The sequence below is a fragment of the Electrona antarctica genome, assembly GCF_951216825.1.
Source record: "Electrona antarctica genome assembly, chromosome: 13".
Lineage (NCBI taxonomy): Eukaryota > Metazoa > Chordata > Actinopteri > Myctophiformes > Myctophidae > Electrona > Electrona antarctica.
In genome coordinates this window covers 38,181,132-38,195,828 of record NC_136794.1, presented here as the reverse complement: position 1 = coordinate 38,195,828, position 14,697 = coordinate 38,181,132, and the positions used below count along the sequence as shown (strand labels likewise).

Below are 14,697 nucleotides of genomic sequence, written 5' to 3'. Positions count from 1 at the left end.
TTTTCAGATGGGGGGCGGCGGCCAATTACATTTTTGAGAGTCCTTGACATGAAATAGTTTGAGAACCACTGGGTTTTTCAAGAAAACTGTCAGGATTTAGAAGGCATTTGTAGAATCGTCCTCAGGTCTAAATGGGTTAAGCCCTATATATTTCAAACGTACTGACAAAAAGCCGATCAACATGCTCACAACACATGGTCACAGCACGTGTGAGCTTGTCGATGGGTTATCGCCTGCTTCGGTTACCTCCGTCTCTGGAGCCGATGCGCTGGACCGGGTTTCCAGACACCTGGCTGTACAGCTGGAAGAACTCATTGGCTACTGTCGTCAACACCTCGATCTGACGGAAACGACCTGCAGACGCACACACACAGAGAGAGAGAGAGATAGATACATTAGCACATATTTTAGTTGTACTTGGTCAAATCCGGTTGGTATAAAACCATGCAATTTACTGTAATTGTAGAGTTCTACGTGACTCTGTGGCCAAGAAAGACCATTAGCTAACAAGTTAACACCAACCTATATATTGGTTTTATATTATTTTATGATTTCGGTTTGATTTCAGCAGCCAATGTGATCCTATTTTTAAGTATAATAAACCAAAAGTAATCATTGGATTACCGGTATTTGGATTTCTCATTTACTCAGTTTGAATGATGCAATTTCTAATTACCACAACTATCCAGTAGAGGGGGTTCTAATACAAGTGTGTCGATGAATACATCAGTGAATAGAAACCAGTCTCGCCAACTAGTTAGACAAAGTTAGCCAAAAGTGTGACCAATGTGCAAAATAAATGCTCACCAATAGCTTTCTTCAGGTGTTCATAAAGGTGTCTACTATCACCTATCAAGTTGTTCCAACTATACTCCGGTTGGGAAAGTTTGTGACAGCTGAAGGTTGGGGTATAACAGCCTATATGCAGGCAAATATTTCAACATTTAATTCTGCTACAATCCTTGGGCTAAAAACGACCATAGCCATCATCATAAATGTGACATGCTACTTAAAGCATAGGTTGTTAATGGTGCCCCAACTTTCAAGCAGGTGTCACAAAGTTTACCAAGGGAGTTGGCTTGGAACTAATCAATAGTTAGTTAATAGACACCTTTATGAACACATTATTTGGTGAAGAAAGCTAGTGGTAAAAATTAATTTTGCAGATTGGTCACACATTTGGTTCACAACTTTCCCTAACTAAACGGTTGTGCTTCATCACCGTCAATTACATATACTTTTTGGTGGTCCTTGACATGAAAGGTTGAGCACCACTGACCCAGAATAAGCACACATCAGCACACAAAACAGAACATTCACATTTTAAATTTTTGATCTCATCCACTAAAATGACGTCCCAACCGGAAATGACATCGAATGTTGCCCAACAGTTGCTCCCAGCCTGTGGAGCGATGCGCTCGGTAATGATATCATTAATAAACGGCAGCAAATCAATAATTAATTAATAAAATCGATAGTCAGTCAAACCTCAGACCCCAATGCATCATGGGAAATGAAACAGGAAGTGCTGATGACACATTTTCTTTCGATCGTCCCTTTTTTCTCACACACTCTTTCTCCATCCACCCCAAGAGACAGAGCTTACATAACACACACACACACACACACACACACACACACGTTAGTATTCTCAGTACAGATGCACTGCTTCCCGAGCTCTGTGTGTGTGTGTGTGTGTGTGTGTGTGTGTGTGTGTGTGTGTGTGTGTGTGTGTGTGTGTGTGTGTGCGCGCGTGCGCATATCTGTTTCAAATGCTGTGCATGTTTTGTTTACATGCATGTATGTCGTGTTTGTGTTTATCACTACTGTAGCTTTAAATACGACTCAAAGAGTTGGCAGAACAGTCCTTTGTGTGTGTGCGTGCGTGTGTGCGTGCGTGCAAGCTCGCCAGGACAAAGCTGGTTCTGTAAAGGCAGTGACACACACACACACACACACACACACACACTGTCCTGGCAGCCTTCAAAGACATTTTGTACACTTCAAACACCTTTAATTATAGAATATATTTAATTGTCTCCACCAGGCCGAAGGCATGGGGAGAGAGTATGTTTTGTACTCCGTCCGTGTGTGATTGTGTTCGTCCGTCCGTCCGTCCGTCCTTCCGTCTGTCTGTCTGTTAACAGCTAATCTCCGGGACCGCTAATAACCCGGTCGATGCCAAACTTTGCACACACCTTGCACCTGGATACCAATGATGAACCTCTGCCCCATATTTTCCAAAACGGCCTGTTATAGCGCCACCAGGAGGCCGACTTTTGTAAAACAAATTTTCTTATATTACTCCTCCATATTTTGTCCAAAAATCCTGCAAATCGTTACACACTATCTCTATAGTCATGTGCTCAACACAGATCTATCCGATATTTCATATTCCATCCTGACTGGCTAACATTGGCTTTCAAAGTTTATAGGATTGGCCCATTTTGAACAAATCATTGCCTCAAATCATGAACGCAGCGTGCAATTTACGTTAAATCTTTCACAGACGTTCCTACTAGGCCGAGGGATATATCCTCACCCTTTTCACATTGGCCTGTTAGAGCGCCACCAATAGGTGGATTTTTGCAAAACACATTTTTGGAACAAAATGCCCCAAATTGGCTTATTATAGCGCCACCAGGAGGCCACAACCTGACCTGCCCTGGTGGAGACCTGTGCCCCGAGGGGCACTTTTTCTAGTTATTACTTGCGCAAGCAGAGCGTGCAAGTCATGTTTTCGGCCAGGTGCAATGTTTGGGGCCAGCACACGTTATGACGTCATATGCTGGCCCCAAGCTGACCGCGCAGGTGTGTTTTTGTCATGCTACGAAGCATATGTCCCATGACGTGATGAAGATATGTACAAATGTCCCTTAGAATGCACGTGATATGATGTCATACAGACATACGGAAGCTGACCGTGCAGGTATGTTTTCCGTGAATCGTGATTTAGATTATGTACCAATGCCAGGGTATAATTGGTTGACGATGATGATACGTTTCAGTGTCAATTGACCCAGCCGATTACATTATACCACCAACCACTCAGAAAAGTAAATATACATACATATATACATGTACACATATATGGACACATGCGCATAATGACGTGTTAAATATATGTACCAGTGCCAGGGTATAGTTGACGGTGACGTATCGATGACGTGTTCCAATGTGACGTCAAACAAGCTTATAAGTAATTACCATCATCATTTTTCAACACTAGTGTGTGCTCTGCTTGCGCACTAGTAGGCCATTTATGGCCTACTTGTGTGCAACAAGCAAGTAGGCACTCGACAGAGTGCAGTTCTAGTTTATATTATTATACTGTCACTCGTGTGTACTACTGTATAGTAGGAGTAGTACATAGTACAAGTTAGACTACAGTGTGTAGTTAGACTACTAGTTAGACTACAGTGTGTGTAATAGTACACATACTAGCTAGTTAACTCTATCTCTACCGCTCCACCATCTTGTTACACACACCACCGCAGCATTGGAACAAGCACACACTCCTTACCTCTCGTCAGAAGCGTTTACATGGCGCCAGCGTCGCAGTACAAAGGCACAAATTAAATCCGAAATGTGGATGGTAGAAAATCCACCAAGGACAGCGATCCTAGAATCTGAGTTATGACGGTTTGAAAATCCTCCCTTCCACTGCTTTGCACTGTGAGCACAGATATGAACAGTGGACCTCACCTCTATTAGAAAGCACCCTAGGGAGCCTGTAGCGATTGGCCTTTCTCCCCCACTCACATTACCAATAAATCACAATCGGGCAAAATTAATCTCTCTAAAATTGCGACCATGGTGTCATATAGACCTTATTAGGGCCACCCATGATGGATTTGTAAGTGTGTGGCATACTGTGTAACATTAATTTTAGTTAATTGAAACACATTAACCATTTATTGCAAAGCTATTGCATTTAGTATGGCGGTGTGGCTCTGCTAATGTGATATCATATCACATTTGATATCTCAGATTATCTATGCACCGAGACACAACTCTGATATCAACAACAAACCCCAGAGCAGAGCATAACAAAGACATATCAACAGCATACCGTTCAATGCATTCTATATATCACATAGATATTGAACATATCACATGATCATAATACAATCCATAAAACACATTATAATCATGGATACCCATAACAGAACTATAGATACCACATATAGTACAATCCATAAATGTATGTATCACAGAATCACCCATTACAGAACTAATGCCACAGGGAGGAGGCCGGGGAGTGTGGCACAGAAAACACTGCTTGAAAGTTGAAAACCAATACTATTGGATTTCTACCTTGGCTTAGTGGCAATGTGCGTGCAATGTTTCACGGCAATCGCTCATGATTTTAGGCCTATTGTTCAAAGCGGACCACTCCTGCAATTTGGAAGCCAATCTTAGCCAATCAGGATGGAATACGAAGAAGCCGACACACCTGTTTGGTTTAATGACTATGACAGTGTCTACGGATTTGTGTGACATTTGGACTAAATCTGTAAAACCAAAACCAAAACACTTGATCCAGGAACTGGAATGTCTGCACAGAAGGTGCTGCCGCATCATTGGTGATACCAACTAATTCCTTCCCCACTCTGGAGGCGAGGAGAGAGGAGGCCATTCTAAAAGAGGTCTTTAACCTCCACGCCAAAGACATCTCTGACATTTTTTAAATAAACATCCTTGATAAGTCCCTTCAAAGTGAACCTCTTCCTCTTCCTGGCCTCCAGTCTGTCCAGGTCGTCGGTAAGTCTTTTCTCCTCGTTCTTAAGCTGATTGATATCCGTATCTCTTGCTTTCGTAGATTTTATCAACCTGATTATTACCCTGTCCTTTTCGAATATGTTGTTCTTCAGCTTCTTATTCTCGGCTGTAGATGTCTCTAAAGTAACATTTCTTTCCATGAGCGCCTTTCGCTGTGCCTGCATCTGGGTCCTTGTAGTGGTCAGCTCGCACTCCAACTTGTCGGCCCATATCTTCGCTTGGGAAAGATTCTCACCGATCACCTTCTTTTCTGCAAACAGTTCATCTCTCTCCCTCATCCAAGTCCTGTCTCTCATAATCATCTCGTTTTTGAAGTCCCCATCCATGGCTTTCTTCTCAACTGCCCAAAGTTGCTCCTGGCTGATCCAATCTTTCTTCATGCTGACCAGTTCACGCTCCAGTTTGATTTTCTCCTCTGTAGTGTCCGCCAAGGCCTTTTGGTTGGAGATGAGGGAGAGTTGGACTTGTTCGAACTTAGCTATTATAGCATTCAGCTTTTCCTTCATGTCTTTGCCCTTCTGAACTAGAGTATTAAACCTCTGCGCCAACGCCTGATATTCTCTAGACTCTTCCTGTTTCTCCCTTATCAGCTTATCGTTCACTTCCATCTCATTCTTTATGTACTGGAACGAATTTGTCAGCTCGCTGAAGTGATCCTGGAAATCATTCATGCAGAGCTTTTGCTCAAAAACTATGGTGTTTTTCTTGTCCTGGACGGCACCAATCTGCTGGCGGAGATTCTCTTTCTCTTCCTTGGTCTCGGTGCCTACTTCCTTGCATTTTATTTCGAAGTCCTCGTGGTTTAAGATGAGTGATTGTTTAATTTCAGTGAACGTGGCCATTGTGGTGTTCAGTGTATCCCTTATGTCTTGCATCTTCTGTTTCTCCGCTTTCACTTGGTGGTTCTTCAAGATGATCTGGTTAATCTGCTCTACCGCCTGGCGAGCTTCCGTTAGCTCCTGGGACAATGTCTCCTTTTCTGCGATCAGCTCAGGCAGCTCCAGTTTGGGAATTGGCAAGACTACTGGCTTAATCTGTGGCACTACTGTCTGCTGATGTGCGACTAGTTCATCCCCGAGCTGCTCCTTATCCATACTCTCCGGAGTCTCACTGTTGAGGTACTGATTCTGATAACGCCCAAGTGCCGCTAAGTAACGGTCAAGTCCTGCAGGGCACTCTACGACTGCTGCTGGGTCCTGTCCAACTCCTGTTGAATACTGTCCATATCCTGTTGAGTACTGTTCATATCCTGTTGGGTACTGTCCATATCCTGTTGGGTACTGTCCATATCCTGTTGAGTACCGATCGACTGCTGGGAACGTTTCAACCCTCTCCCTCTCGCTCTTGACCAACGGCTGTTGTCCACCGGCTGCAGTTTAGCGATCCAAGTTCATCTGCTCCTCCAACAGAGTCCCACTCTCAAGCGACGGCTGCTCTCCAACCGTTTCTGTCTGGCCGGCTAAGATCTGCTCCTTGCCGTGCTCGTCACTCCTCTCCCTCGAAGACTCATCACTGGAGGGTGGACGCTGTCCCCCCAGGTGGTCGAGCCTCTGCCCGTAAGTTGAATTAAAATTCTGTACACGGTGTCTAAACATCCCTTTTGTGTGCGCATGCCTTGACGGTTTGTGATCTTTCTTCTGCGATCTGTTATCTATGATCCAAAACAGAACAAGTTCACTCCTTGCATGCCTATTATGTAATAGACGGACATAGACAGAGTCTATGTTGGGGTACGTACTGTATATATACAGACTTGCGATATGACACCACCTGGCGTCGACATACGTATATATATGGACTTGGGGGGAAAAAGAGTTAAGAATACAGTGTGTGTAATAGTACATACTAGTTAGGGCGTAGTTAGGGTTTTCCAGCTCCATGCGTTGTAGTTGAGCTCCCAGATAGACCTGCAAACAAACACAATGTCACACACTGAGAACTAGCGTCACCACACTTGTTCTGATACCTTGATGTCTATGGTACATTGATGTCTATGGTACCTTGATGTCTATGGTACCTGTCTATGGTACCTTGATGTCTATGGTACATTGATGTCTATGCCTCCTGCCTTGATGCCTATGCTCCAGACCAGCTGCTGAGGTTGTATTGGATTAGACTTCACCGATTGTATTGGGTTGTTGCGACCGTAGATCGCAGATTACCCGTCCTTCCTCTTCAGGTCTCCCTTTTGACCGATACCTGTCCATTTAAACTCTAGACGGGCCCGCCCCAAAGTTAAACTAGAGTTCTCCTGTACTGCCCCGCTGCCACCCTTAGATCTCCATATATGGAGCTGACCTGTTCTGACATTCCATATGCTGATCTGACCCCATCAAACCCTGTACACTCAAGACACGCTCCATATATGGCCAGTACAGAGTTCATTCTATGTTGATCTGACTCCATCAAACCATGTACACTCAAGACACACGCTTGTATTGTTACTTGCGTGAGCAGAGCGCGCAAGTACTGTTTTCGGCTGCGTATGTCGGTGGCGTCGCTCGGCCAATCAGGGATTGTGTATTTTTACTAAGCTGCCTCACGCTACAGAATCAGGAGATAGGCTCCTGCCCTATGGGCCTCATGGCTCGGCAAGGCTACTTACTTACTTATAGTGGATACCTCGGACGGGAGTTATATAGACATATAACTCATTTTAAAGAGGGGCGGACAGTAAGTTGAGTCAGCAGTAGGTTGCATGCACCAACTTCTGTGCAAAGCACAAGTTGGCAGCTGGACAGAGTGCATTTCTAGTATTGTGCTGTACTGTACTGTACTGTCTACCTTGATGTCGATGCCTCTGGCCCCAGACGAGCTGCTGAAGAAACGAGATGGAACTTTAGAGGCCAGGTCGGGTTCCTCTCGGCCAAAACCAAGATTATATAAGATCTCCTCAGGATCCTCCTCGTACAGGTCCAACAACTCTGATACACTAGAGAGAGAGACAGAGAGAGAGAGAGAGAGAGAGACAGAGACAGAGACAGAGACAATTCTTATATCCCACCACCAGTAATCAGTAACATTAGTGTTCCTGATTAAACAGGACTACAATGGAAATAAGGCCTTCGGGGCTTTTTGTGTTATCCAAAATATACAATAATCCTGGTCTCTGGCCCAGACGGTTAGCTCAACCGCCTGGGCACCTAGGCTTCTAAGCGGCCTTTGCCGCGTGTCTTCCCCCATCTATCTCCCCATTTCCTGTCAGTCTACTTTCAACCGATCAATAAAAGGCAGAAAAAGCCAAAAAATATATATTGGTCTCTATACTGCCTCCCCCTGCTCAGCTGGGGCACCTGATGGAGGGGAAGGAACTGGTTGGAATAACGTGTTCCCGCCATGTGTCCAACCGGGGAAACTCCCCCCTGTCAGGTAATAAGGAGTGGCTTGGATTGCTCATGCATTGAAGAAAGCATGAACTCAGTTCGGGGATCTCCCCAGGTTGGCAGAGGAAGAGTAGCGCCCAGGATTACATCTTAGGCAGGCGTTGACACTAAGGCTTGCCCACCTGCCCCTGGCAGGCAAATAAAACTTTGGGGCAGGTGGGGTCTGCTTTCAGGTTGCCCGACCAGGAGAGAGGGGTTCATAGATGGTTGCGTCCCCTCTCAAACTGGTGGACGCGTGTCTGAACTGCCCACAGCCCTCCTATGAGACAGACCGAGTAGGAAAAAAATTGTGGTGTTTTATCATGAACATTAGTGGGATCAATTATATGAAGAAATGTTGGAAAGTGGTGAAGTGGTCCTTTAATGTCAAATTAATATTACAAACTAAGACAATAAACAGAGCCAGGAAAATATACTGACTGTATGAGAACATCAAATGAAAACATCACAATATGAAATATCATGTTCAATATTGATTGTTCATTTTTGGTTAATTCTGACTGGAATTATAAACAGTGACTGGAATAGTTAGTCAAGCAGACGGTAATTTTATTCTGTTAGCCACTGTGATTGATTAATCCAGTTGTTCTCAAAGTGGGGTCTATAGGGACCCCCCAGGGGCTCTTGAAGGGGTTCCAGTTTGTCCCCATCTAAATGACTGATAGTTAGGAACAAAATGAACCCTTATGGGTCTCTAAATCTGAGCTTTACATAGATTGTGCATTACATTCATCCATTCACACACAGCCATTCATACACCGATGGCGGAGGAAACCACGCAAGGCACCAACCTGCACATCGGGAGCAATTAGGGGTTCAGCATCTTGCTCAAGGACACTTCAACACTAACTCTGGGGGAGCCTGGGATCAAACTGGAAACCTTGCGGCTGCCATCCAGCTGCTCTACCGGCCACTCTACCCCTGAGCCACTGCCGCCCCGTAAATAATAGGGTTCCGTCTTCCGTGGGCTATTGTGTGTGTGTGTCATGTGGGGGTCCTTGACATGAAAGAGTGAGACCCACCGGATAAGTTTGTACAAAACGCTAAGAGTGACTGAGTTATTGGTTTACTGACCTCGACACAGCGCTGCTCTTCCCCGAGCCCGTAGAGTTCATACTCTGTCCTCTCAGTTTAAACTGACTTCTCTTGTCGTGGGCCTCTACAACATAACTACACACACACACACACACGCACGCACACACACACACACAGCGCACGCAGAAGAGACACACACGACACCAGCAATGTTAGTAACTGAGAAGAGAAGAGAAGAGAAGAGAAGAGAAGAGAAGAGAAGAGAAGAGAAGAGAAGAGAAGAGAAGAGAAGAGAAGAGAAGAGAAGAGAAGAGAAGAGAAGAGAAACTCACCAGGTTGGTTCAGCTTTGACCCTGCTGGAATGAAGGTGGTTGGCTGGACAGAGAAACAGAGAAAGAGAGAGAGAGCAGTTTGTGAATTTGTTGTAGTGACTTCCTGAATTTTAATGAGCAGCCTGAGCCTGGTTCGGTCTCTGGCTCTGACTGGGAGCATTTTCTTATTTGACCAATCATATATTGGCTTCACAATGTATAACAAAACCCCCTGACAAAACCTCAACAACAAGATGCAAACATTCATTACATTCTTTACTTGGGTGAGGTGAAACATTCATTACACCCTAGAGTTGTCCTGATCCGATCACGTGATCGAAAACCGTGGGCGATCACGTCATTTTCAGAACGTTATCGGAGATTTTTGGACATCCCTAGCAGCCTAGCATCAATATTATATCCATATCATGATATTAGACTGGATATTGTCTGTGATTTGGGATATTGTACTACCGAGGACGACCTAGACTAGAGAGAGGGGGAGATACACATCATTACATTCTTTAAACAGACAGACAGACAGACAGACAGACAGACAGACAGACATTGGAGTGGTTAGGCACCGCTCAAAAGATAAATAAAAAAGCCACACATGGTACAGGCTATAGCCTTGTACTTCCTGTCAGACACTTTGTCCAGTTGTTCTTTTCAAGGCTTTATCTCCTCGTGAGATGGAGATAAACCTGGGAACGAGGTTAAGCTCTGCACCGACATGTCAGCTGACCAATCAGTGGAAAGGTACCTAGACACAGGAGTGGAAGAATTGACCAATCAGCGGAAAGGTACCAAGACACAGGAGTGGAAAACCGCAGCCTTGGACTGACTGCATAATGACTAGGCCAGCAGCACCTGCAGTGTTCTCAGTCAACTGTTGGGGAATTCAATGGCATTGCCGGAAACAATCCGGGAAAAAACTGATAAATATTTTGCTCGCTTACCTTGCTCGTTTCCATTGTATCGCTAAATAATCCAAATTGTTCATATTTTGAACGAGAGGCGGATGAGAAGCAGAAATGAAGCGCTTAGTATATCCATCAGATCAAAACCACGGAGAGCGCCCTAGATTAGCAGATACGAGGCATTTTTTCTGCCGCGCTAACAAGGAAGTAAAAGGGACGCTAATATGAACGAAGAGCGAAGCATATGGTGGCCAACTAAAACAAAAAAAAGAAATCTGAATATTTTTCTCTCGTCTGGTATCATTGAAGATGCGCTAGGACGGGTACACATGTCATTGCAACCCGTCGATTGGGTTGCTTATGACGTTTCCACACGTCGTATGGATGGAATGTGTTAACCATGATAGATTCATCGAAAACACCTGTCTTTTTTTCTGGTGACTTAGTGTCCTTCTAATACGTGAGTGTTTTTTCATTTACTGTTCTCATTTATTTTTAATAATTATTTTTGACGTTTTAGTCTCCTCCGTCACGCAGCAGAATAGTCCTCCTCCTCCAAAAACAATATTTAAAAATAAATGAAAACAGTAAATTAAATATCCTTTTAAGTTGGTCTCACTTTGTCTGCTGTAGTCTTTTAGTTGGTACTTGGTGGTAGTTAAATAAGTTGGTCTCACTTTGTCTGCTGTAGTGTTTTGGTTGGTACTTGGTAGTAGTTAAGTTGGTCTCACTTTGGTTGCTGTAGTGTTTTGGTTGGTACTTGGTAGTAGTTAAGTCGGTCTCACTTTGTCTGCCGTAGTGTTTTGGTTGGTACTTGGTAGTAGTTAAGTTGGTCTCACTTTGGCTGCTGTAGTCTTTTGGTTGGTACTTGGTAGTAGTTAAAGGACCACTTCACCACTTTTCACCCTATCTTCATATAATAGGTCCTCACTAATAATCATGACAAAATGGTGCCATTTCTTTTCTACTCAGTCTGTGTCTCATAGGAGGGCTGTGGGCAGTTCAGAAACCGTCTTCCAGTGACATCATTGATGGGGAATACAAGCTAATAAAAACTGCAGGCTTTCTAGTCCTGAAAAGTTGCAATGCGAAAAAGGAAGCCATCGTTCTCACGACAATGACAATCTAAATATGTTTGTAAAAAAATCTTGTTTAAAAAAAAAATCTGCCTAATGATGATGTCACTGGAAGACGGTTTCTAAACTGCCCACAGCCGTCCTATGAGACACAGACTGAGTGGAAAAGAATCGTGCCATTTCTTCATAATTATTAGTGAGGACCTATTATATGGAGATGAAAAGTGGTGAAGTGGTCCTTTAAGTTGGTCTCACTTTGGCTGCTGTATAGTCTGCCTCGTTCTGACACAAAAATGTGGTTCCCCTTGTTTATCAGCAGAGCATCGCACAACAGGGCTTGAAAGGCCCATTTCACCTAAACACACAAAGCCGATTTATTGTGCTGCACAATCCAACGTATTACTGCACGTCTGACAGGCTGCTGACAGAAGGCACTCGAGATGAATAGAATCCAATAGAACTAATGGACGGATGAATGGAGCGTAATAGACACTCGTTAGTCTGAAGGCCCATTGAGAAGACCCAGCAAGCTGAAACAGCTCAGCGACATTCCATCCACAACAAGCATGAGAATGATTTAGTTCTGAGCTAGAGCTGATGTTATTTAGAGAGAGACACAGAGACAGAGAGAGTATGTTTAAACATTCACATTCAGCAAGAGATAACAATTTGACAGCTACTTAACCTTAACCCTAGCCTAACAACCTTAACCCATACATTAACCGTCCGTAACCCTATCAAATACACGCCTAGCTATAACCTTCAACCTTTAGCATTATAAATGTGTTGTACGTTGTATGTGGGCAGCAGTAGCTCAGGAGGTAGAGCGGCCGACCGCTTGGAGATCGTAAGGTTCCCGGTTTCCGGTTTCCACTGATCCATGAGTTATTAAATTGTCAAAGTGTCCTTGAGGAAGAAGACACTTAAGCCCTAACTGCTGCTAACTGAGCAGGTTGTTGCCTTGCATTGGTGTCCTGTCAACAGTGTGTGAATAATGTAGTGCACATTGTAGAGCACTTTGGATAAAGGCACTAATATATAAAAATGCACCATTTACCCTTTATGTATTTCCCCTTGGGGGATACATGCCCTATTTGACCATGCAAATGGACGCCGGGTTGAAAAGTGGTTGAAGGGCAAATTTGTGGATTACATTTTTTACATGAATCCTTTTCTTTGTTGTGAGTGAGACGTGAAAATCGTGACATCATTTCCCAACGTGTTCCTGTGCGTGTACAAACTGTACATCGGGACACACACATGAGCTCCTCGCAATAACACAATAGGACTGTTGCCCCGGGATGCCGACCTGACCTTTGAGCAAAAGGTTCTGCGTTTATCCCAGACAGGCACCGGCGCCAACTCAGCATTCTGAGTGGAGTAGCGTACGGCTTGGGTAGCTGATGGTAGGTGTGGCGCTGCTCCACCTCACTCATTCATCTAACAGTGTCAATGCAGGGGTTCCCAAACCTCTTCATGTCAAGGAGCCCCACATTGACACTTATTAACCCGCGCACCCCCATTTGAAGAGATACGGCAGGGACGTATCCCCATAAGAGAAGGTTTTTACGGCTCTAGCAGTGATTCTCAACCCGTTTAATTTCAAGGACACCCAGTTTGACATGCATTAGTCTACGGACCCCCATATGATGGCATTTCTATCTCTGAGACCCCAATTTATATTGTAAAATCAATGTTAATTTAACTCTGAGAGTGTACAAATGGAACCAAATGGTTCCATTTGTACCGATAAAGGTCCATTTGGTTCCTAATTATCATTTAGCTGGGGACGCCCTGGAACTCTCTCAAGGACACCTAGGGTTCCCCGGACCCCACTTTGGGAACCACTGGTCTACTGCATTGCTATCGGGGGGCTATGTCGCACGCACGTGCTGCATACGCTCGCGAGTGATCGCCGATAAGCCTATCTCACAGAATTTCCCTGCCCCCCTTAATACGCCCCCTTTCGGGGTTAGTGGTGATAGCGTGACGTCACTCCATAGACGCTACATGTTAACAGAGGTAATTTAAGAAGTCTACAACTTTTGTTTTCTCAAGGTAAGGTTTGTTCTATCTGTTCGAGCTGATTTACCATCTTGTTTGCTTCATAATAATATTGGTCTGTCACATTTTTACATTAGAAAATGTACTTAGATTCTCCAGAGAAAAAAACGTGTAAATGCTAATGTTAAAGACACCACTATTTACCGGAAGTGGGCGTGGAAAGCGGGCTGTGAGATAGGCCTATTGAAATAACCCCTTTAATACGTATAAGCCTATTTATTAAACGCACTAATAGCTCAGATTTATATAGCGCACAACATCGCTTTACATAAAGAAAAGTAATGGACCAACTTTAATAAGAAAAAAACCCCGGTATCATCCTACCTCTCTTCTCCTCTCCTATCTCCTATATCCTTCTAGTCCTCGTCTGCCTCCTACGTCCTGTATTTACACTCCTCTCCTCCTCATACCTACAGTAACTGATTGTGTCCATCTTTGCCTCTTTTTTCTACTCCCCTTTTCCTCCTTTCTATCCTACCTCCTCCTCCTCCTTTCATTTCTCAATTTCACAGTTACATTCCAACACACTTGTACAGTCTAAACTCATTAGAGTCTATTGAGCAAATGCATCACACACGCGTGTGCGCACGCACGCACGCACGCACACACACACACACACACGTATGGGTGTGTGTGTTCATGTCCTGTCTTGTTTGTGGGGAATGTAAACATAATCCCATAAGAACAGTCTTGACACACGCATGACTGCATCTCTCTGTGTGTGTGTGTGTGTGTGTGTGTGTGTGTGTGTGTGTGTGTGTGTGTGTGTGTGTGTGTGTGTGTGTGTGTGTGTGTGTGTGTTTTGTGCGCGTGTGTGCGCATGTGTTGCTTACATTCTGTACGTTTAGGGCTTGTTTGGATTCAGACACATGTTGTTTGGAGCGTGGGACATCAGAAGAAACATATTTGTCCTCCTCGATAATGTATTTATCGAGGGCACAAATAAAGACATTGAAACGTGTGTGTGTGTGCACTAACCTTCAGCTCCCAATGACAGGTCATCTTCGAAGCTACAAGCGTTCCTCACCAATCCTGTTGACACACACACAGAACACGTTCATTTGTACTGTATGTCTATATATTCCACACACACACACACACACACACACACACACACACACACACA

General features: G+C 44.2%; 1 protein-coding gene across 1 annotated transcript in view; it reads right to left on the bottom strand.

Moving 5' to 3' along the window:
* Window positions 1-14,697, bottom strand: part of itprid2 (ITPR interacting domain containing 2) — a 58,239-nt gene that overhangs the window by 19,340 nt on the left and 24,202 nt on the right. The window contains exons 7-12 of the mRNA XM_079519169.1: window positions 14,550-14,603; window positions 9,533-9,575; window positions 9,240-9,335; window positions 7,567-7,714; window positions 6,629-6,689; window positions 247-354 (exon numbers count right to left, since the gene is read on the bottom strand). Of these exons, the coding sequence (XP_079375295.1) occupies window positions 247-354; window positions 6,629-6,689; window positions 7,567-7,714; window positions 9,240-9,335; window positions 9,533-9,575; window positions 14,550-14,603 (510 nt within the window). The remainder of the gene's footprint in view (window positions 1-246; window positions 355-6,628; window positions 6,690-7,566; window positions 7,715-9,239; window positions 9,336-9,532; window positions 9,576-14,549; window positions 14,604-14,697) is intronic.